General features: G+C 28.9%; 4 protein-coding genes across 5 annotated transcripts; 2 read left to right on the forward strand and 2 right to left on the reverse strand.

Moving 5' to 3' along the window:
- Window positions 1-1,722: 1,722 nt before the first annotated feature.
- Window positions 1,723-9,301, reverse strand: LOC132946839 (ER degradation-enhancing alpha-mannosidase-like protein 3). The gene is made up of 14 exons (XM_061016935.1): window positions 8,610-9,301; window positions 8,191-8,344; window positions 7,985-8,113; window positions 7,699-7,902; window positions 7,394-7,624; window positions 7,140-7,327; window positions 6,822-6,987; window positions 6,593-6,751; window positions 6,438-6,536; window positions 6,169-6,360; window positions 5,975-6,094; window positions 5,244-5,463; window positions 5,071-5,183; window positions 1,723-2,343 (listed from the first exon to the last, which is right to left on the reverse strand). The coding sequence occupies exons 1-14, from the start codon at window positions 9,011-9,013 to the stop codon at window positions 2,146-2,148; spliced, it is 2,577 nt and encodes an 858-aa protein (XP_060872918.1). The 5' UTR covers window positions 9,014-9,301; the 3' UTR covers window positions 1,723-2,145.
- Window positions 9,302-9,657: 356 nt separating this feature from the next.
- On the forward strand, window positions 9,658-11,756 carry LOC132946840 (splicing factor 3A subunit 3). The gene is made up of 2 exons (XM_061016936.1): window positions 9,658-10,005; window positions 10,106-11,756. The coding sequence occupies exon 2, from the start codon at window positions 10,113-10,115 to the stop codon at window positions 11,613-11,615; it is 1,503 nt and encodes a 500-aa protein (XP_060872919.1). The 5' UTR covers window positions 9,658-10,005; window positions 10,106-10,112; the 3' UTR covers window positions 11,616-11,756.
- A 155-nt stretch (window positions 11,757-11,911) lies between these two features.
- On the forward strand, window positions 11,912-13,308 carry LOC132946842 (gamma-glutamylaminecyclotransferase C-like). Its single transcript, XM_061016940.1, has 3 exons — window positions 11,912-12,268; window positions 12,654-12,842; window positions 12,922-13,308. Exons 2-3 carry the CDS (start codon window positions 12,660-12,662, stop codon window positions 13,210-13,212), a joined length of 474 nt encoding a protein of 157 aa, XP_060872923.1. The 5' UTR covers window positions 11,912-12,268; window positions 12,654-12,659; the 3' UTR covers window positions 13,213-13,308.
- LOC132946838 (death-associated protein kinase dapk-1-like) lies at window positions 13,296-18,507 on the reverse strand. 2 transcript variants are annotated; one of them, XM_061016933.1, is made up of 17 exons: window positions 18,124-18,507; window positions 17,824-18,024; window positions 17,551-17,751; window positions 17,337-17,491; window positions 17,145-17,265; window positions 16,877-17,063; window positions 16,693-16,814; window positions 16,406-16,616; window positions 16,115-16,344; window positions 15,837-15,986; window positions 15,344-15,532; window positions 15,063-15,281; window positions 14,755-14,931; window positions 14,461-14,673; window positions 14,149-14,361; window positions 13,830-14,064; window positions 13,296-13,759 (listed from the first exon to the last, which is right to left on the reverse strand). In XM_061016933.1, the coding sequence occupies exons 1-17, from the start codon at window positions 18,220-18,222 to the stop codon at window positions 13,629-13,631; spliced, it is 3,054 nt and encodes a 1,017-aa protein (XP_060872916.1). In that variant the 5' UTR covers window positions 18,223-18,507; the 3' UTR covers window positions 13,296-13,628. The 2 variants fall into 2 exon arrangements, with proteins under 2 accessions (XP_060872916.1, XP_060872917.1); XM_061016934.1 differs by lacking the exon at window positions 15,837-15,986 and having other exon boundaries at window positions 18,124-18,506.
- Between the last annotated feature and the right edge of the window lie 4,135 nt (window positions 18,508-22,642).

Raw genomic sequence — 22,642 nt, forward strand, 5'->3', positions numbered from 1 at the left:
AAAAAACGCTTAAAAGTTTGATTAGGCCTGTAAAATATTACCCTATATTAGTTAAAAAAAAAAATTATCAAATTTGGTTGATTCTACAGAACAGTATCATTATTCCGTAGAGCAGTAGTTTGTTTAGTACCACTCGAGCAAAGTTTTGCTAGGACTTCCACTTTTGTATAAATACCTATATATAATAATATATACAGGACGCCCAATAAAGACATGGCCACATAGGCACAACTAGAGCTACATTTAAGAGGTACTAAAATTATGTATACTACTAAGCTTGTGGATAAAGCCCTATTGCCCCCCACACATCATACATTTAAAAATCACCAATAACAGTTTTTTAATAACTTCAACTTTATTACTTATTTATTTGTCAATTCGTATAGTTCATTCAGTCATTCATTGGTGAGGATGTCCACTTATATATATATAATTATATTAAAATATGTACAGAGCACAGGATGCCTAATAAAGCCATAGCCAAACGTTATAAAATAGAATAAAGATATATGATAAATAAAGAAGTAAAGAACAACAAGACCTAAAGTTTTCACTTTATAATATTTGGTTGATGTTTGCTCTTTTATACTGGATGTCCTGCACATATTTTTGTAGGTTCAACTGTCTGTTGCGTCAATATTTCAACTTGACGCTCGTAAAAAATATTTGTGGAATAATAATCTTTTTTTTTAATTCTCATAAGCAAAACTTATATGGAACCTTAAATTAAATTTTCGAATCTTGGAATACGAATAAAAATATAATGGTCTACAGACTTGTAGCTACAAATTAATTTGTAAATGTTTGTAGTTTTGACAAAATTTTGTCATAATTCTAATATCAAATATTTATAAAAAAGTATTCTGGATTTAAAAAAAAATATGATGAATTCATGAAATTTATTTACATTTTTAAACATTAGGTTTAAAAATTAAAAATTGTATGAATTATTATTTATTACTTACAAAATAACTTTCCTTTCCCCGATTATTTTGAAAGTACTAGGAATTTTGCTTTTGACTCGTCAAAAGTACCAACAAGATCCAATTTGCTACAGGAAACTACATTCGACTTTGATGGTGAAGATTAAAGCATTTTTTCTACTATAAAATGTATACAGACGAGAATAAAATAAATGCCTATGTATTCACATCATTGTAAAATCAATACATTCATCGCTCAGAATCTTAAATATACATTATCGCGTGCTCTTAAAAGTTGAGAAGCGTTCAAAAACTGAAATAAAATTATTATTATGGTTATATCTTCAAGTAACTAGTTGAAGTAGTGATCAATATCACCAATGTACCTCCTATTAGAAGTAACAAGATAAGTTGTTTATTTTTACTGGTAAATCATTTATTAAATTAACATGTTATAAATTAATTTAACATACTAAATAGAAAGTTAGTTGTTATTGTTACATATCAGAATATCAGTATACCTATTTTGTTTATTAATTTGATAAATTTGAATAAACATTTTTTTCTTTTACCTAACACCTTTATTTAGTATTTACCAGACTTTTTTAAGATGGATATTTTTACCTTGAACTTTTAATGCATATTGCCAATAAACCAAGGGAAAGTTTCAAGCTAATTGTGTTGAAATTTGAAGTTCAGTTCTGATATCTGACTTTAAGCCAGTTCCACACAACTGGTGTACTGTGTACTTGGTCAATATTGGTCGCTAGCCATCAGCCGCAATAAACAAATCAAAAAAAATATTAGAATACTTTAAATACCAAAAAATACGATGAGCTCAAAAAAATAACCAAACATAAGTATATATTTTTTTAATTTTTAAATGTTTTTTTTTTTTAGTTAAATTAATAAATACTTACTTACATACATGTATAAAACTGAATTCATTATTCTTAAAAAAAAAAAAATATATATACCATATGTCCATGGATTTGCATTAATTATGCTTGGTATAAATAACAATTTTTATTGATATTGCCTTTTTTTTCATTATATCATTTTGATTTATAACACATTTTACAATGTGAATAAATTTTACATAATAAATAACAAGAAATAATTTACAATATAATAACATATAATAAGTACAGTTGTTATTTATTTGAAATTCGGTAGAATTTCTTTTACCTTAGTTCTTTAAAATCAATTATTACACTTGGGGTCAATTTTCATCTGGATCAACTTTCCTACGAGTATCATTTTCAGAAATTTTCTGTTTAGATGGCGGCAGTTCATCCACTTTAATGATATCATCGTTTTTGTTTATAATTCCTTTTCTGGCCTCCATGAGCAATTTCAAAAATGTTTGCTTGTCAATCGAACTATATCCTTTCCATTTTAGTAGGTCAGACACCTGATCCTACACCACACAAAACAGATAGCAAGGGGAAAGGTTAGAATAGGTATATTATAGTATATAAAATACCAAATATTGGCAGCGAATCAGAATACAGAAATGTTGTCAATATTTATCAATGTTGAATTGAATATTTTTTTTTTTTTTTTAATTTTTAAATTAATTAATCAACTGAAAAAAAATGAGCCAACAGATATTTGCTAATCGTCATTAATTATTTATTTTTGCTGCAAAATTGAAGATGCTTTCTAGTTCATTTTCTAATGTATACTGTGTTGTACATAATGGTATGAATTGAGTTTAATTCGTGGTCCACCACGACAAAATAAATTTGTTCTCATTAGTTCTAAGAAACTAAGGTTTGACACTCACTAAAAATACAATGATTATTTTTTGTGTGAAAAAGATTTTATAACTTTTGCATTCAAGATGTAAATATAACTTCCACAGTTTCATTATGTTCAAATCAAAGATCATAATTCATAAATATCTACCCAACATCATACTTTAAAAATATATTTAGATAGTTAACACAACTTTAAACAGTAAATCAATTATTTTCTTCGAGAATGCATGAAACGAATAAATAATGAAGTTGGTGGGTTGTAATCCATGTAGGTAATAGTTCTATAATATATTCTTCTATACAGAAGTCACCAAATTGCAGTCAGTGTGCAAATTTTATCTGGCCCGCAGACAAGAAATTTATATTTAATGCTGAACCAAATAAAGTTTTCTTTCATAAGTTTTTATTTGATTTGTTGATTTTGCTTTTAGTTGAATATGAATATTGAATTTTGGTGGCCCCTAAACAATTCTTAAATTCCTAATGTAAAATAATAATCCCATTAATATTAATTGGTGACCCCTGTTTATATGGTAAACACAGATAGTTTACCAAAAGGTTAAATGTTCAAAAATGATATATTATTCACTCATCCCAACTGGATTACAACCATAAAAATATTATATTACGCACACTGGGATAATGGGCAAGACTAACTTACGTTTCTCATAATTCATAATAATAAGTAGGTATCAAAGATAAATTTAATTATTTAAAATCCACCTACCATCCCAACAATTTACCCGGGGGGTTAAACCAGTTGGATATAGTGCACTATGCCACTGAACAGAGTATAGAGATAGATTGATTTATTAGGTATGCCTAATATTTGATAGAAAAAGGAATTTCTACATTATTATCCCTCGCGAGTCACGAGCCTATAGACCCGGAGTGTCCAACCCACAGTCCGCAGTAGACTTTAATGTGGGTCCGAAGTCAATTTAAAAACCATAAATTAATGATATACATTATTATGAGAAAAAAATTTATATTAAGAATATTAAACTAAAAACTTATTAAAACTAAATTAATAGTACATGAATTTATAATTGTTATTGTAATCGGATAGTGATTGCAATGTCAGAATGGACGCACATTAATTATTGATGTTAGTAATCAGACAACTAAACTCAAATTGCCTTAACTTTAATTGATTCATTATAATTTTACAAAAAAGGCAATTTCAAATTTCAAATTTCAAAAAAATTATCTTCTATTAACTATAAATGAATATATTTTTTTACTTGTAATTATAAATAAATTACAATATTATAAAAATATTTCTAATCATTATTCGTTATGGTATAATTATAAATAAAATGTAAATTAATATAAAAAGGCTTGTGGCCCAGCCTGCCCAAAAGGTTGGACACTCCTGGTATAGACTATAATATATTAGTTTAAATTGAAATATTATTAGTATAGGTAATTGATTTCCTAGCAAAATATGGTATCTATATTATTAACATGTTTATATTTCATAATAATTCTTAATTTTAACTATAATATACCAATTTATTGTTAATGGTTTCATCAATAATATGTATAAATATATTAATTAAATTAAAAATAGTGTTAATTGATTAATGCATCAAACCGTACTAATGGCCATCGCTATACAATATTGACCAGGTGTGATAAATACTATTTTAAATAGTTAGAAATATCACAAAATTAGGGAAAATATTATTTAATCTATTAACTAAAATAATAAACTAGAGCAGTGGTTGTCAACCAACAACCTGCGGACTGGTCCCGTCCTTGATACAAGGATATAGGTTTGTATTGTATTGAAAAAAATAATATAAATTTAATTCAATCTAATTGGCAAACTATATGGTGGTCAGTGACTACAAAAAGGTTGAGAACCACTGAACTAGAGAATATACAGTAGATAATGAACATAGGATAAGTCCTATTGGATTTTACTTGGTATATTAGAAAGCTGCATTGCTTCCGCACTCCAATATAAAATTCTAATATAAAAATAAGTCTTTATTATCAAAGATATTTTATTTAGTTTAATGCAACATTTGCATCATATATTCAATTAAAACAGAAGTAATACTAAAATTGTTTTTAATGTATTTCAAATAATTAATAATTAATAAGTAGTATGATTGATATGCTTTGACAATATGTTCCCAAATTAATTATTATAACAATACCTAACCTAATAAATAATACTCTTATCAAATTGTATTATAAATTAAAACAATAGTAAATAAATTGAAAGTTTCATAAAAATATCACATTTAAATTGGAATTTGAATAAAATAAAAATCTAAAATAAATTAACGACCTATTCTGTGCCTACACAAGAGTATAGTAATAGAAAATAAAAATTCTAATACAAATGCTAATAGCATGAAGTTTAGTTGTACCTGAGTAGGATCATTGGAAGTCATTATATCTCCTATAATTTTCTTTAGTTTATCTATTGAGTTATTGATCATAGTTCCGGTATCTTCAACAGAATCAATTTCTGCTTCAGTGTCTAAAATATGTATGTTTAAATAGTAATTAATAAAATAAAAATATGAAATAAAATAAATACCTTTGGGAAGTTCACTGATTGTAACAAGAAGATCTGGATTGATATTGAGCATATCCAGCAATGGTCGAGCTTCTGAAGCAAATAAAAACACCAGAGGTATACTTACATCATCTATCCCGTCATCTGACATAGAAAATGCTCGAGATGTTATTACAGATGAATCAGTAGCATTATCTATTACAATACCACCTACAGCACCGGCCTCTTGTAATTTACGTGCCTAAAAATAAATAATATTTTAATTTTTAAGTAGCTATAGAAAGTCCCAAAGCTTAAGTGTTGTAATGTGGAAAGCACTATACCATTATGTCATACCATCATCAATGAAATAACTTAACATTTTAATAAAATATCAAATATTAATATTATTTAATATTTACACAAAGTTTTAAATATATTTGACATAATATCTTGAAAGGATTTACTAACAATTCCCTACATATAAAAAAAATTGTATATTTTCATGCATTTTGGTGATTGAACCCCAATTTCTTGGTGTTAAAATGGCAGAGTTTAAGGGTAATCGGAATTTTTTATATCTGGACAATTTTTCATTAATTTAGAGTAATAAAAATGTAATCAAACAAAAAAAAAATCAAGTTTTAATTAAATAAATAAAAAAGGGAATTAAAAATAATGTGAGATCTTATAAATATATAAACAAAACCAATTACATGATAAAAAAAAAAAAAATTGAATAATATAAAATAAATATAAGTTATTAAACTTACCTTTTCAATAAACATGCAGTCTCCACGTTCAACTAAAACTATTTTTTCTTTAACAACCCCTGGATTAATTAAAGTTTCACACCCTTTAACAGGATTTGCAATAGCAATACGAGCTGCAACCTTAACAAAATTAAAAATAAATGATAATTAAAGAACATGTAATGCATAATATTGATATCAGTATTTTATCTAACCTTATGACCGAGATTCAAAGGGAGGCCAAAATTGGCAGCACCGGCATATAAAGACATTTTTTGTCCATCTTGGTCGTCAAATGACACTGATTTAGCAGAGTTAATTTTTTCTTTTTGGTTAACATCTTTCATAATAATGTTTAGTTCAGTTAAAAATTCATGTCCATCTATTTGATCATCTGGACTGCTTTCCTAAAATAGTATAAATAATTATTTATTGTGATATGAACTAATCAATTTAATTATTTAAAAGAAAAGTAAATATTTACATGAGAAGAATTCATAAAAAGAAGAGGAAGGCCATTTGGAAGTTTAGTTACCACAATTCCCATTGCTTTTATTCTCTGCATATGATTCTCATTGCCAAACTGTAATAGTTTATAATAAAATGGGAACAAATAATTATTTATTTTAAAAAAATTACTTGGAAAACTTTTGCAAACTCTCTCGCTTCTATTCTTGATTTGCGATTAGGACATAGTCCATCAACCATGTTTTTCAATGGTTTTCTTATAGATTCTGTAAGTAAATTGTCAAAACTCGGACATGATCTTTTAGGTAGATCAGTATCTTCATCTAAAATCTTTAAATAATACAATTATATTAATTATGATCCTTAAACATTGGTTTAAATGGACAAAATAAAATTTTACCTTATCAGCGTCTGTATAATTTTGCGGTTGAACAGATAAATATAAAGGTAATAAATGACCTTCAGTTGTGAATAAATATTCATCAATATTGATTATGAGATCTTCAGATTCAGCAAACAATAAGTATAAATACTTAAATGTTTCAGCTAGCACAAACGAATCCATTCTATAATTTAAAATTGTACAAATATGAATTATTCATAATATACAAGGAAGAAAAATTTTAAAAATAAACTATTTCATAAAGTAAGTTAATATTTTTTACCTAAAATGGTATCACTTTCTCAGATATTTAGCATAGAAATAAATTATTATTACGTGTCTTCATTTGCAGTGGTTCGAACATCCTTAACAGCAGCAAATCCACATTCTACTCTTGCATATTTTTGCAAAGAATTTAGGACTTGCCGACCAACATTTAAATAATGAGGATCGCCAGTAGCTTTATATAAAAAGTATGTTGACTCTAAAAATTCAGGTCTCAAAGGATGTTGTCCCCAATGTACCTAAACAATTCCATCAATCAAATATCATTGAAGACTAAAATATAAAAACTGAAGATTAAAACATACCTGAAAATCAGTAGTAAATGCTTCCGGTATAAAGTTATGTTTTTGTACCACTTGATACAACATTTCATGTGTTTCTATTGCTGGTTTTAGATCGCCACTAAGTACTTGTAAACCAGGCCAAAAAGCTAACAATGCATCCATAAAATTTTTAGAATTTATTTGAGGTCGATGCATATGAACATCCAATAACATAGGACCTTGACTTATATACTTCATAATAGAAGCATAATGCTAAATAATTAAATCCATATGTAATTATATATTTACAATTATATAATAACAGTATTAATAAATTGCTTATTAACCTTATTAAATCTGGATAAGTAACGACTCTCTCCAAGTAAAACATAAGCTTTTAAACAATACTCATAGTATGAATCAATACCGGCTCCAACTCCAGAATCTCTTCGAACCCAATCACCAGAATCAACATTTAAAACAGTTCCCATAAGATTGGAAGACCGATGCCTTAAACTCCACAAACTATCCATTGACCTGTGAGCTTTTTCCTGTTGAAAGAATAACATTATCAACAATATTATAAACCTTTACAAGAGTTTTTATAATTTTTTAAGTATAATATATTTTTACCTCAAATATAGGTATACCAGACAAACGTGACAAAGCTGCCAATTCTAAAATCATACTTCCGGCACAAGCTGTACATGTTTCTTGATAATGATGGAGTTGATCTTTTTTGATACCATATCTTAAATTAACCTACAGAATACAAAGTATAAATTATTTAAGCTAATGAGTAATATGTAAGTCAAGTAATAAATTATTTTAGTTTTTACTCTAGAATATGGTATTCCTGTTGTTGTATTAAAAGCTGGCATTAATCTATACCCCAAATCTTTGGCCATGGCTAATAGTTCTCCATTATACCATTGCAAATGATTAGAATTTTCTTTAAAATGTTGTGCGAAAATGTGTCCAGACAATAAGCCTCTAAAATAGAAAACAAACAATAATTAAATATTTACAGTTAAAATATAATAAAATACAATTAGATCTCTTGGTATTTTTTTATTTACAATAAAGTAACAAATGAATAATTATCATATTAACAAGTATTTTATAGTTGATCATTGATTAGTTATTCAAAACATTTTATGAATTGACATAGATGGATAAATGTATTATTAAATTATATATTAACACTTTAATAATTGTATAAGTATAATAGGTTCAGATTTAAACATTTTTTACTCACCCCAAAACTCTAATATTAATTTCAAATACTGATACAACGACATCTCTATCAAATGTCACACTTGTCACCACTTTTGAAACAGCACGATCAAACTCTGGTAAATCACCAAGGACAACCAGTGTATCCATCGTATCAATTAAAGTTAGAGAGTAGTTTCCAAGTACATCGTCCATGTCACCGCGGTTATTCTCTTTTGTTCTCCATCGCCCTTTACAACTTAATGGCATGAGTTCATCAGCAGGATATGCATGTTCCATATAATTTGTGTATGCATGATAGAACATTTCTTTTGCTTTTTCCATCAGACCAAGTTTCTCTTCTTTGCTCATGAACGAACCAGAAAAAGGCTGGTCATGAGCAGTGGCAAATGCCACTAGGGAAATCAAACCTAACACCTTTATCATGGCGATATTTAAATATCTGTCAACTTAATTTGATTAGAAATTTGGAAAACATATTGAATTATAAATTATGAAAAGTACAAGGCTTTTTATAAGATTACAACGCACAACAAACAAATAAAAATAAGACACTTCACAATGGTTCAGATAAAAAAAATGCAGATACAAGAGGCACAGTAGAACATGTCTAAATGACTACAAATATGTACGTATACAAATTAATAATTATAATTTATAATATTTATTTGATACATTTTTTCTGTTGCCCCATTTTAATAGTAATAGTAAATGTAAATCCTAAATAGTAATACGTGAATACAGATAAGAATGTTACTATTATTAGTCAGTGTAGCCACATTTAACAATAAGAGTTATAAACACTAAGATAGATAACAATATACTGTGGTGCGGTGTACGCTAAACTAGATCAACAAACTAGACCCTATAATCCCATAACACCACGACTGGGAAGACCATACTGAACTATAGGTTAACCGCTGGGGACCTAGAGACCATGGAGATCTATATATTATTAATAGTAGGACGGAGAATTTCTAGGACAATATCTTCGGATCAGTGGTGGGTACCCCACCACCCCCCCCCCCCCCCACACGGCACCACAGAAGGCCAAAATACAAAAACCCGTACGATAACACTTTTTAACATCGTAACGTTTTTCTGGAATAAATTATCATATCAAGATTTTGATTTTGGACTTTGGTGTTTATGCCATGATAACCTAAACCGATCAAAAGACGCGGAAATCCCCCACCCACCTATGAGCGTCACCGAACGAAATTATATTTGTTGTGAAATCGAGGCGTGATCATTTCATACTTAGTACCTTATACCGAATACCTTATAGTTTATACCAATAACCTAATACCGATTCATATATTTTCAATTCGTCAGGTTTCTTTCCCGAGTTCCAGACTTTGGTAGTTCTTCTGTGATTATAAACATTTGCGATTTGCGCGACTTCGGACTTAGTCACTGTGAGTATTATTGTTAGTAATTATTTTATGTACGTATTTTTAAGTAAAAATTGAAAAATTCCAAGTCAATTACAATTGTATTCCATTGTTATTACATTAGAACTGAAATGGATACTTTAATAGAACAGCAACGTCGTTACCACGAAGAACGAGAACGGTTAGTTGATGCTATGGTTAAAGAAATGCTGTGGAAAAAATCTACGACCAGAGATATTATTAATTCCGAACACAGACAAAAATTGTTGCTTGATCAATATATGGAAGGAACTAATAAACTAAAAGAGTTTTATGAAGATAAAGATGGCTTACGCAAAGAAGAAATTACATCCATCACTGGTCCAAATGAGTTTGCTGAATTTTATTTTCGTTTAAAAGGCATTAAAGATTTTCATAAGAAACATCCAAATGAAATATCAGTGCCGTTATCTGTTGAGTTTGAAGATTTGAATAACCTCCGTGAGAATCCTTCAGAGGAAATGACCAACATGGTAGATTTCACCGATGAAGAAGGTTATGGAAGATATTTGGATTTACATGAATGCTATGAAAGGTATGTGAATTTAAAAGGAGTTGAAAAAGTTGATTACATTACTTACCTATCCATGTTTGATCATTTGTTTGATATTCCTAAAGACCGTAAAAATTCAGAATATAGAAAATATGTAGATATTTTATTGGAATACTTGCATGGTTATTATTTAAGAATAAAACCTTTACATGATGTTGACAATGAAATGGATACTGTTCGAATTGAGTTTATAAATCAATGGGAAGAAGGTACTTTTCCAGGTTGGCCGAAAGATACAAGTAGTGCTTTAGCCAATGTTGGAGCACACTTAGATTTGTATGCCTTTTCTTCTTGGGAAGAATTAGCCTCTCTTGGACTAGATCGTTTGAAATCGGCTTTGATGGCATTAGGATTGAAATGTGGCGGAACTCTGGAAGAAAGAGCTCAACGTTTATTTTCGACCAAAGGAAAAACTTCATTGGATCCTTCTTTGTTAGCCAAGGGTAAGCCAGGAAAAATGAACCGCACTAAAGAACAAGAAAGACAAAAGGAATTAGCAATGCTTGAGGCGCAAGTATATAGGTTCTGTGAACTCCTAGCCGAACAGAGATTAGCAACTAAAGAGAATGTTCAAAGAAGACAAGCTCGAACTGAGGGAGAACGCGATGATTCAGAAAATGAGGCAAGTGCTTCAGAGTCTGATGATGAACAAGGAGAAGATATCCCTTATAATCCAAAAAATTTACCTCTTGGTTGGGATGGAAAGCCGATTCCGTATTGGTTATATAAGTTACATGGATTAAATATTAGCTATAACTGTGAGATTTGTGGTAATTTTACGTATAAAGGTCCCAAAGCATTCCAGCGACATTTTGCTGAATGGAGACATGCACATGGCATGAGATGTTTGGGTATACCAAATACTGCACATTTTGCTAATGTCACACAAATTGAAGATGCACTTGCACTTTGGGAAAAATTAAAAACAATGAAACACGATGAGCGGTGGCAACCAGAGAATGAGGAAGAATTTGAAGATTCTCAAGGAAATGTAGTCACTAAGAAAACTTATGAAGATCTCAAGCGACAAGGCTTATTGTAGTATTTAAAATAAACAATTAATTAGTATTTTGTTTATAATGTATTGAATATAATTTATGGACCATGATTTAATTTTAAAATATTAATTAAACCTAAAATTGTATTTCATAAAATACAACCAGAAAGTTTTTATTTACTCTTATTTACTTGATTTTTTTATTAAAAATATTATTTAATTCAAATAGGTTAGTATTCATATATACTCTGTCCAGTGAAAGAATGCGCCAATTCGGCGCATCCCACCGCGTCACCGATGGTAGGGTGTTGCATGGGGGAACCAGTTTTGGTGGTCAGTATGCGCGTTCTCTTACTGGACAGACTATAGTATAATAGTTGAATACTGAGTTGTTAGCATCAAAAGTGTAATGATTACTGAAATGTAAAACAGTAATATAATGATGCCTTTTATCATAATATATTTTTTTTAAGATTAGGTTAATTAATAATAGTTTAACATACCGATTATCATTTAGTTTAGAAAAACGATATGTAAGCAATATAAAAAATATAAAAGAATGTTTTTTCAACTTTAACATAATTAATGAAGTAGCTTATGAACCACAAGTACAACTGACAAAATAAAATTAACATAAATTTCAAACATTGCTATGCACTTAAAAATTGAAATGCATTCAATCCTCAATCTGACGTGATGTAAGTTTTATCAGCTGCTCTTGTTTTATATGCATGGATGACTTGTTGATTAACAACTTAACATTAGTTGTGTTGTAGTAGCATTCATTGATGTAGAATCACACATTTTAATTAGTTGAATTAGATTTAAAATGTTAGATTTATCTATATTCTATTCAACGTATGAAGTGACCAGGACAGCTGACTTGTGCGCATGGGTGTTGGATTATTCTCTGTATTGACTGCTGGTAGTTGATTGAGTAGGGGAAACAGTTGTGTGTGAGCTACGCACTGACCAAAACTGGTCGCCTCCTTGGTCTCTTCTTAGGTTGAATAAAATGTACTTACAATTATTTATTAATTGCAAGTGAATATTTTGTTCTACATTGTCATTTCTTTATTTTAGTATAAAATGGAACCAGTTTTTGTTTATGGAACGTTGAAAAAAAATCAGCCTAATAATTACCATCTCAATGACACTAAAAATGGCTGTGCAGTGTTTAGATCAGTCGCCGTCACGGTCAATAAATATTCCTTAGTAATTTCCACTAGATTTAATATACCATTTTTGTTACAAAATGAAGGCACTGGGAATGTAAGTTATTTTTTATACAATATTATATGTATTGAAATAACATTTAATACTTTACTAAAGATGTTGCGTCTGGTTTTAGGAAATTAGAGGTGAAATATATGACATTGACACAAAAATGTTGGAATATTTGGACGATTTTGAAAATCATCCAAATTTTTATGAACGACAAAAGGCTCAAGTCAAATTACCAAATGCAGATATTATTGATTGTTGGATATATTTTTTACCAAACTATCCAGATAGTTATTTGGAATTACAACGCTTTGACAATTATGATTCTTATGGTGAACATGGACTTTCATATGTCACAAGGTATCAAAGAGATCCAGATGACAAATTATCATTTCCCAATTGGAAATCATCTAATTAATGATATTTAAATTAATTTACAGTGAAGAACTACACTTATTGGAATAAGCCTTCAAGTTATTCAATAAAATAAAGCCATAGAGGTTTCCTCTTCTCAGTCCAATTTTTATTATTAAATCAATTAAGTGTAAAAAAAACTAAAATTAGTATTCGCACTACACTAGTGCATTTTAAAAATAAATTCATATCACACATTGTTAGAAATACAAATTAAATCATAAATTATGTGTAAGTGATATAACATAATATAATCTTTGCTATACAAAACACAGTATCTAAATTATGTTTAGGAAAAATAATTGTTTAATATAAATTCATACTTTTTCTTTCAATTTTAATTGACTAGAAATAATAATTTAAAACTTGGTGCTTAATGTGGCCAAAATTGAATAACATTAAATCTTTTTAAACATATTTTTATAACTGATTTAATGTTACGGGACAGTTATTAATGTCCATGACTTTTATTCTAAAACATTGTATATTCTGCAACACAACCAGAGCTACTTCTTCGCGTCCCAATTCATTTAATTGATCAACCAATGTACCTGAGAAGTTAATTATTAAATGTTATATTAAGATGAAATTTGTAAATAGTTAGTTTTTGTGTATTTTCACCTATTGTTGGCTCAGGTTGAACTGTTGCCCATGTATCTATCAGTGCTAGAAAAGGACTAGTTGGTCCATTATCAAATAGTTGAACTTTTGAATCCAATCCAATGTTGAGAGCAAACAATGCCCAATCTCTTCCTAATGGGTGCACTGGATCAATGAGACGACTTAATTCTTGGCGACACATGGTATTCAGTTCTGTTAGTGGTAAACTATCCGTACAAGATAACATGTTTTCCACCTTAATTGGATCATATTATGCGTGAATATGATTCTTGCGAATAAACACATAATGTGACATATTATCAATGGAATAAATATTTACCTGGTCACATCCAAATGCGATTATGTCCAATACACATTCTTTTTTTCCAGTTAATGGATTAACAACAAATGATTTGAAATCTGATGTTTTCCGAACTGAATAGAATATATTATCAACGCCATAACCATGAGGCTGTAGGATATGTTCGGATAAATTTGAGGGACTGAGAAATTCTTTAATTACTTTCATTCCTGGACATGTTTCAATCAAAACCTATGGTTCATATTTATAATTTACTTTTTTAAATTTTGTTATTATAAATGCAATTGTACATTGACTGTATACAAATATTAAAAAATAAAATATTTTTACTAGATTAATGGAATGCAATATTTCTTCTAGAAAATAAAAACAGGTATAACTTGATGATTTAGAACCTCGAATTTTTATTTCAATACAACCATCTTGCTCTAGGGATACCATGCACTCTATATTGCTTATACATAATACAGTACCACCGTACCATTGATATAGGTAACTGTCCATATCTTCATAATAATTGTTTTGCAAGTATCGTAATTCAACCTGAAATTAATATTTAGACATTTATTAATATGGATAAGAAATATATTTGTTAAATATCAAGAATAAATCAATTTTCAATACCTGTATTCTAATAAAAATTGATGTTAAAAGTTCAAAAAATTGCGGTTGAGAACTAAGACGAATTCCTCCATAACAACAGTCAACGACATTATTACCCCAGGGTTTCCACAATGTTTCATCTTTTTCTCTTATGATATATGCTGGGAATTCATATTCAATGTCCCCATCATTATCATACTAAAATAATAGATTTAAAGTTTAAAGATACAAGTGAGAAATAAGATAATTGCAGTTGTAGTTGCAATATTTCATTAAAAGTACTATACTACTATGCTATTAAGTTGAAAATTAATAACAATTTATCATACTTGGACACATATTTTCATTGTTTCCAATAGCTGAAGTACTGACATGGCATCATAATGAGGAAACATAATCTGAAAATCATTTGCTTGATACGAACCAGACATACGTGTTTGACTGATCAAAAAGTCTACTGAAAACAGTGTACCAATTATACTTGATCCAAACCAATTTGGTGATATAACAATCAAATCTGGTTGTAATCCCGATTTTAAGAATAATACCTGAGAAAAATAATAAACAATCATTTTAATCTTTTAATCCTAATGAACATTGACAAACATACTTCACCAAGGTTTTGCAGCTGGATAAGTAATATATTTAAATGTTGAATAGTAGCCAGTGGATTTACTTCAAGATGAATAGTATCACAGAATGTCTTCCAAGACAATACTGGAAACGGATTTGCAATTTTTCTTAGTTTAGGTAAAAAGTTCTGTACGGCTTCACAAAAACCACTCATTCGTGGAATGTTCTGCAATCATTTAATAAAATAAAGAAATTATAACATTCTCAATACATGTATAATTTCATGACTAAAAATAAATAATACTGAAAAGATTAAATATCACGTTGAGAATACCTATATAACAACTCAAAGTAATAAATTATAGTGAAATTCCTAAAATAATAAAATACAATAATTTGTGTATTTTTTGTAACACATGTATGTGCTATTAAAATTTAATTGCACACAGTGAAATTTCAAGAAGTGCACACCATTAATAATCAAAAATTGTTTAAAAAAAAAACTGTGCACTATTAAATATAATTTAAACCTCAATTCTTGTAACTGAAGACTTAGTGTTATAATAGTTTTCTCTAGGTGGGTCATCAAGTAATTTATAACCACCACGGGTGAAGAATGACAGCTTATTTAACCTGCCATTACTGTTTGCACCGCAAATGATATCACCTCGATAGTATCCCTGATAGAAAACTTGAATTTAACCATTTTGTTTTATTAATTATGGTGTGCAAAACAACATTATGTAAATTGAATTATTATTCTATATTTTTTACTTTAATTAACATTAAACTTGTTAGGAATACTTACAAAATGAAGTCGTTTTTTACTTATACTAATTGCTTCTTTAAAGTTCTTCACACTTAATGAATCAACTGCCATTATATTAAAAAGTACTAATTGTTCGTACATTTGAAATACATGTCCATACTCATCTTTCATAGTTTTAATTAATTGGTCAGGTTGCTGACATATCCTCTGGCCATTGTGTGTAGCAACAATTATCACAGGCACTAAATGATTTGAAATACCATTCTTACCTACAAAAGATATTGTACTGATTTTAGTATAACTAAAAAGAATATTTCTTATACTACAAACTTATTGGTTCTGTGGTTTGAAGTCTTGCTTGAACAAAACTAAGCCAATAACGTACAGTTTTCAAAATTTCTGTAGAAGAGTGTTGCTCATTATAAACAATAACAACCACTTTGTTTGGTGTATTTTGAATTACATGATGATAAGAATTATAGTATGTATCTTCCCCAGAGAAGTCCCAAAATGTGCATTCGTTAATACCCGATAATTTTTCCTAAAAATATATTAACATTACCATAATTGCTTGATGCTTTGATAAAAAAAAGAAGTGATCATGTTTTGTTTTAAACCTTTTGAACTGCTATACCCTTAGTACCATCATGTTTATAATAATTTGAAGTGTTTGTAGTATTATATTCTGTAAGACTCATCTCATTTCCATTAATGCACTGACCCTGAGACGTATTCGTTCCTATTTAAAATGTTTATGAGTGGTATTGTCATAAAATTATAATTGATTAGATGTGCACTTACTGTTGGTGTTAATTGTTCTTAAAGTGTTTCGTGATTTGTCAAGAAGCATTGAAAACAGACCTAGTTTCATCAAACGTATAATTGATGACTTTCCAGCATTGGAATGTCCAAAAAACAACAAATTTGTGTTTTGTATGTATTCATGACTTATTAGTAGTTGTTGAATGTAATTTTCTCTTGCACTATTCTGATGTAATAAAAAAAAAAAATAATAATAATAAATAATTTAAAAAAAAAAAAAAAAATTTGAAAGTGTAGGCTAACTAACAGTGTTCAATTTGGTAAATATTGATACTATTTCTTTTTGATTATTTTTTATAGCAGTTATTTCAGGTTTAATGTTGTCTGCACTACGTTGCTGAGGATCACTTCCTGCAATGCATAAATACCTAAAGCAATTTAAATGTACATTTTAATCAAATAATATTTATTAATATTGTCACAGAAGTAGAATGCTTACCTAACAATTTCGACATGTCCATATCTAGTAGCTATATGCAATGGATACAATCCTCTATCATTAGGGTACTCAAAACCATGACCCATATTTATTATTGTTTCCACAACATTTAACAAACCCTCTTGTACAGCAACATGAATAGGAGCATTACCTTCCTAATGTAAAAACTTATATTCATTTATTTTTTCTTAAAGTTATCGGAAAATGAATTTACATTATTAAAAATGTCTAAATTTCCGGGAGCATTGTGAAGTAAATATATCGCAACATTTTCATGTTTTTCTTTTATGGCAACCAGCAGCGGTGTATCCAGATTTTCATTAACTACGTCTGCTGTTCCACTGTGTTCCATTAATTTCATCACACATTCTAGGTAACCATAACGACATGCTATATGCATCGGTGTATCTCCATTCTGTAAACAGATACAAAAGTATAAGTTTTAAGTAATGATCTCCAAAATTTGCACTTAGATTATCGTTATTACATGGTTTTGTTCGCAGGCAACTTGGGGCTGTCGGAACAATAGACTATTGATCACAGAAAGATTATCATTTCTAGCGGCCAAATGCAGCGGAGTGTTTCCGTTTAAGTCTTTAGCGCACACACCTGTACCTCTGTCTAACAAAATGTCGACCACATGCTTAAAACCGCGGGCAGACGCCAAGTGCAGGGCGGTTTGTCCTTTCTAAACACATCATTATTGTCCATGCAATTAAGATAGTTATGACGACTTATAATGACCCACCATCACCGTGGTAGGTTTAAGATAATTGACAAAGTTTACGTTATTTTCGGCGAAAATGTCCTGGTCACCACCGTTGCTGATCAGTGACTCGGCCAATTGTTCGTCAACTTCTTCCAGCGACTGTAGCAGCGACGACATGGTTTTGACAGCTACCTAACCTATTCAATCGCTCACGAACTTTGATCACGAAATGTACGACATCATTACGTGATGTCCATTCGACCACAAAAGTTGCACGCAAACACCGGACACATACCTAGGTATTGCATTTCCGCAAAAACAGTTCTACGAATTATAAATTACAACAATGACGATATTAATATGTTTAAATTAACGTTCATCGTTTCCAAACCGTATTACCGATTATTTATTAATTAAATAACAAATTATTACTTATTATATTTATTTTTGTAGATACGAGCATAATATTATTATCATACAGTTTATCTCTTTTCTATGGGTTCGACCATGATAATGAAAATATATTTTCCAATATTCTTTATCATGCCGTCTTAGAAGATGTCTTGCTACTATCTATAATTTTATTCTCTTCAATATTTTCAAACATTAATACCGATTGGCGATCGCCTTGGCTCAGTGGCGCCTTCATTTCGATCCACCTTGGCCCTTGGGAAGCCCGTAATTTTCCAGAATTAAATGAAGTGAACGTTGGTAATCCATAAAGTAAATACAACAGAAAAATAAAATTATAGAAAGCAAAACTTCAAAAAACAAAAAAAAACTGGAAATTATAGTTCCAGAATTGTTTTCATATAAAAAATAAAATGAACATAAAATATTATACAGTATTTTCATTCTAGATAGTCGAAAGCCTGAAACTAGAATCACAGACAGACATAGTTTTATAGAAAGTGATAACGTAGACAGTTAAATCCCAGAAAAATTAAATTCTGAAATTACCAGCTATATGCATAACGCATTAACGCATATAGGTAATAGGGAGCTAAAATAGGGCATAAAATAAAATAAAGTATGTAAATAAGGGGGATTAGGGGTCAAGGCACCCCCCCCCAAAAAAAAAAATTATTTTTTAAAATTATTCAATATTATTATAAATTGTAGTAAAGCTTCAGTCCCCCCCAAATATTTGCGGCTATGTCTATAGTCTATACCTATGGCTATGTCAAAGTCAAACCCCTTAATAATGCTTCATTGTCCTTTTTATTTATTCATTCCAACATTCCAACATCACTAACTATATCAGTAACAACAGTAACATATAAATGATCTATCTTAACTAAATAATGTCAATTATTACAATATTTTAGAAAATTATATTACCTATTATTTATAATAGTGGTACGAAAAATAAGAATGTCGGTAGGTATTAATTTATAAAAGACAAATTGTAAGTGATCAATAGTTTCAACTATTGAAAAATTACTATAATATCATGTTTAAAGTTTAACTATTTTAATATTGTTGTGTGTGAAAACTACTAAAAAGCAGGTGGTCAACTAAATCGTACATAAATGTTTTCACTTTTAAAATATATTTGTTCGGTTTCTTCGTAAAAATTTGTATACAATCTCATTAAATTTTGCTTCTACATAGTACATCATACTGACCTCCATTTTACTAGCAACATGACCAATTTAATTCTTAATTCCATCTAATAAACCACTACCACCACTTTCACCACCGCCAAATGCCAATATCGAATTTAGAAGAAATTGATGTATGGATTTCAGTGTTGCCCCAACAACTCGTTCGAGAGGGGGGAACATTTTTTTTTGACGAACGGTGATAATTGGCGATTGTCATAGATGATACGTACTATAATATAATAAATTAGCATTTGTCACTAGAACCCGGGTGGCCACTGGTTCAAAAAATGAAGCCAACCACAGCTTCACACCAAGCCACCAAAAAACATATTTATTCATTTATTTATCTATTCACATAAATGGACTTAACTGACTATACTTCACCCGCTTTATTATTAATCATAATGCTTCGCGCAAACCTAAGGTGTTACCCGGCGTATAGTATAGGCAAAATAGGTACAATAGTCACATATTAAACTTTGCGGTGTGAAACGAAGATGGCGTTTGGATTGTTCGTACAAAAATGTGATCTCGCTAGTTATCTTATTGATCTATCTGCTAAAATAAAAATTTAACCTATTGGTATACCAATAATATTACTAAATAAAATCGTATTGTCTACCTAGGCTACAAAGTTGAACATTAATCAATTTTTATGTGAGGTGGCTGACTTGCTAGACACTCAAAAACAGTTTTCGATTTTTACACGCCGGGGTATCGTATCCAGCCTGTTTAGTTATCAAATTACACGGTTCATGACAGATAGCTAGACGTTCAAACTCGACTTTCAAAAATATCCTCTCCTTCGAAATGTGATCGACAAGGCGTTAAAACCTTATCACAAATCCTTATCAACAAACTTCATCAAAAATGTCTTCGTTATCACCAACTTAAACTTTTGAGTTTTGACCGATCGTATAGTCATGCGATACTATATTACGTTTCATCATCCAATGAAGTAGTTATTGGTGGGGGGGGGGGGGATTTAGCGGCGGTAGACCCCCCCCAGAAATTTTAGATTCTGAGTGGAGCGATTATTTATTTATTATTATTTATTATTTATTATTTATACATTATTTCAGTGGCGTGTTTGTTTATTGTTTTTTTGTGTCTTTATATAAATTTAACTACTTTGTACGATGTTAAATTTTGTGGATAGCTTCTGATAGAAAATTGAATCTAGAATCTTGAATCTACGGAAAATCAGTCTTAGACAAAACTGATACGGTTTTTTGGTGTAACTTCAAAACTAATAACCATAGATACTTAAGATTTTCAAAAATTGTTAATTTTATAATTTTCTATACATGGTATAAATTTTTAAATATTTTGACTCGTTTTGAGCTGTTTATAGACAGTTAAAATGTTAATATTTTTTTTTATAAATGTCAATAAAAAAATGTCGTTGGTTCAAAAACCTTGAAAATGTAATATAAGGTTCCTCGTAAGTTGTTATAATAGCAGTTAAAATATATTAAAGATATATAAGCACGGATTTTTTTACAAGCATTTAAAGTTCAAATGTTTACCAAATTCATCAAAATCTCGAAAATTTGCAAATTATTTTATACTTAGTTAAAAATTTATAAAATGTTCAATTTCTATAGCTAAATATTGAAAATGTAGAACATAATTTCTTATAAGTTATAAGATATATTTAGTTCATTTTTCACTCTGTAACCAAAAAATATAACTATTTACTTTTATTTATTATAGGTAGAAAAACTTATGAGAAATTTTGTATTACTTTTCAAATGTTAGATATAAAATGAAAAGTTTTTATTAATTTCTAACTGCAAAATAATTTGCCAATTATTTTCACAATTGAGGAATTTCATGAAGATCCAAACTTCAGACTATCTCAGACTTCTCATTAAGACTATTGTGGATTTACACTAAACTTTTTTGACCAATTAAGAAATTATTTATAAAAAAACTAAGAAAAATTGATAATATATCATGCTTATAGCCTATAATAATAGCTCGAAAAGAGTCTAAATGTTTTAAAGATGTTATCTTGTATGGAAAATGGTCATAAAAACATTTGTTAAACATTTTGAGTATCTACAGTTATTTGTAAGAGTAATTTTTTTTTCTGCTTTTAAATTTTAACAATTTCAAAATAAAGATTCACAAACTATTTTTTTAAATTATTTCAATATTACCCTAGGATTGGCCCGGGCTAAAATTAGGCACTTTTAATTAAATAAATAATAATTTGGTGAATTCTTATTTCTAAATTATTTATTCACGTGATGTTATTTTAAAATAATTTAATTAGTATACACAGAGGTTAAAAACATGGTCTAATTCGTCTCAAAACGTTTATTTTGAATATAAGTATACATATACCATTGCAATATATTTGTTTATTAATTGTTGAAAAATACACTTGCGTATTTCTAACAGCCTAAAATTATATTTTATAATTTATGTATTAGGTATATAAAAATATTATTAATATGCCTAATACATATGGTTGATACCAAAAAATAATATTCATCACCACATTTGTTATAAACTGTTTTCAAGTCTATAGTATAATGTAAACCAAAATTGTAATGATTTTCAATTGAAAGTTGGAACTGCAGGATTCGTTGTATTTTGAAATGTATTTAGTTTAAATAAAATATTTAATGCCATACTGTCATACTGATGATAATAATAATAATCTTAATTGTCTAATAGATCGTGTTCCACATATTATAAATAAGACGTAGTTAGATGTTCATTGAACAACCCGTAGGTATAAACTAATAAACTAATATCTATTATATAATAATTATTGATTATTCATCAAACATAAACATACCGTGCACAACAGATATAATAAACGAACAATTATTTACATTTAATAAAAATTAAGGTCATATTATTAGTTTAAAATAAATTCTGTGTAAGTACCTACTTACTTGTCATTTGCCATTTGGTATACCTACCTAATATATTAATTAGGATACGACATCATGGAAAGTATTCGAGTTTATCTA

This window comes from Metopolophium dirhodum, chromosome 6 (genome assembly GCF_019925205.1).
Source record: "Metopolophium dirhodum isolate CAU chromosome 6, ASM1992520v1, whole genome shotgun sequence".
NCBI classification, from domain to species: domain Eukaryota; kingdom Metazoa; phylum Arthropoda; class Insecta; order Hemiptera; family Aphididae; genus Metopolophium; species Metopolophium dirhodum.

Bases quoted from the DNA above. Each gene is read 5' to 3' on its own strand.
- LOC132946839 (XM_061016935.1), bottom strand. From the start codon at position 9,013: ATGATAAAGGTGTTAGGTTTGATTTCCCTAGTGGCATTTGCCACTGCT. The intron at 7,328-7,393 runs GTATGTTTTAAT...GGAATTGTTTAG, and splicing joins CATTTACTACTGATTTTCAG to GTACATTGGGGACAACATCC. The intron at 6,988-7,139 runs GTAATAATAATT...TTTAAATTATAG, and splicing joins ACCACTGCAAATGAAGACAC to AATGGATTCGTTTGTGCTAG.
- LOC132946840 (XM_061016936.1), top strand. From the start codon at position 10,113: ATGGATACTTTAATAGAACAGCAACGTCGTTACCACGAAGAACGAGAA.
- LOC132946842 (XM_061016940.1), top strand. From the start codon at position 12,660: ATGGAACCAGTTTTTGTTTATGGAACGTTGAAAAAAAATCAGCCTAAT. The intron at 12,843-12,921 runs GTAAGTTATTTT...GTCTGGTTTTAG, and splicing joins AAAATGAAGGCACTGGGAAT to GAAATTAGAGGTGAAATATA.
- LOC132946838 (XM_061016933.1), bottom strand. From the start codon at position 18,222: ATGTCGTCGCTGCTACAGTCGCTGGAAGAAGTTGACGAACAATTGGCC. The intron at 16,815-16,876 runs GTAAGTGCACAT...CATTTTAAATAG, and splicing joins AAGAACAATTAACACCAACA to GAACGAATACGTCTCAGGGT. The intron at 16,617-16,692 runs GTTTAAAACAAA...ATATATTTTTAG, and splicing joins AGGGTATAGCAGTTCAAAAG to GAAAAATTATCGGGTATTAA.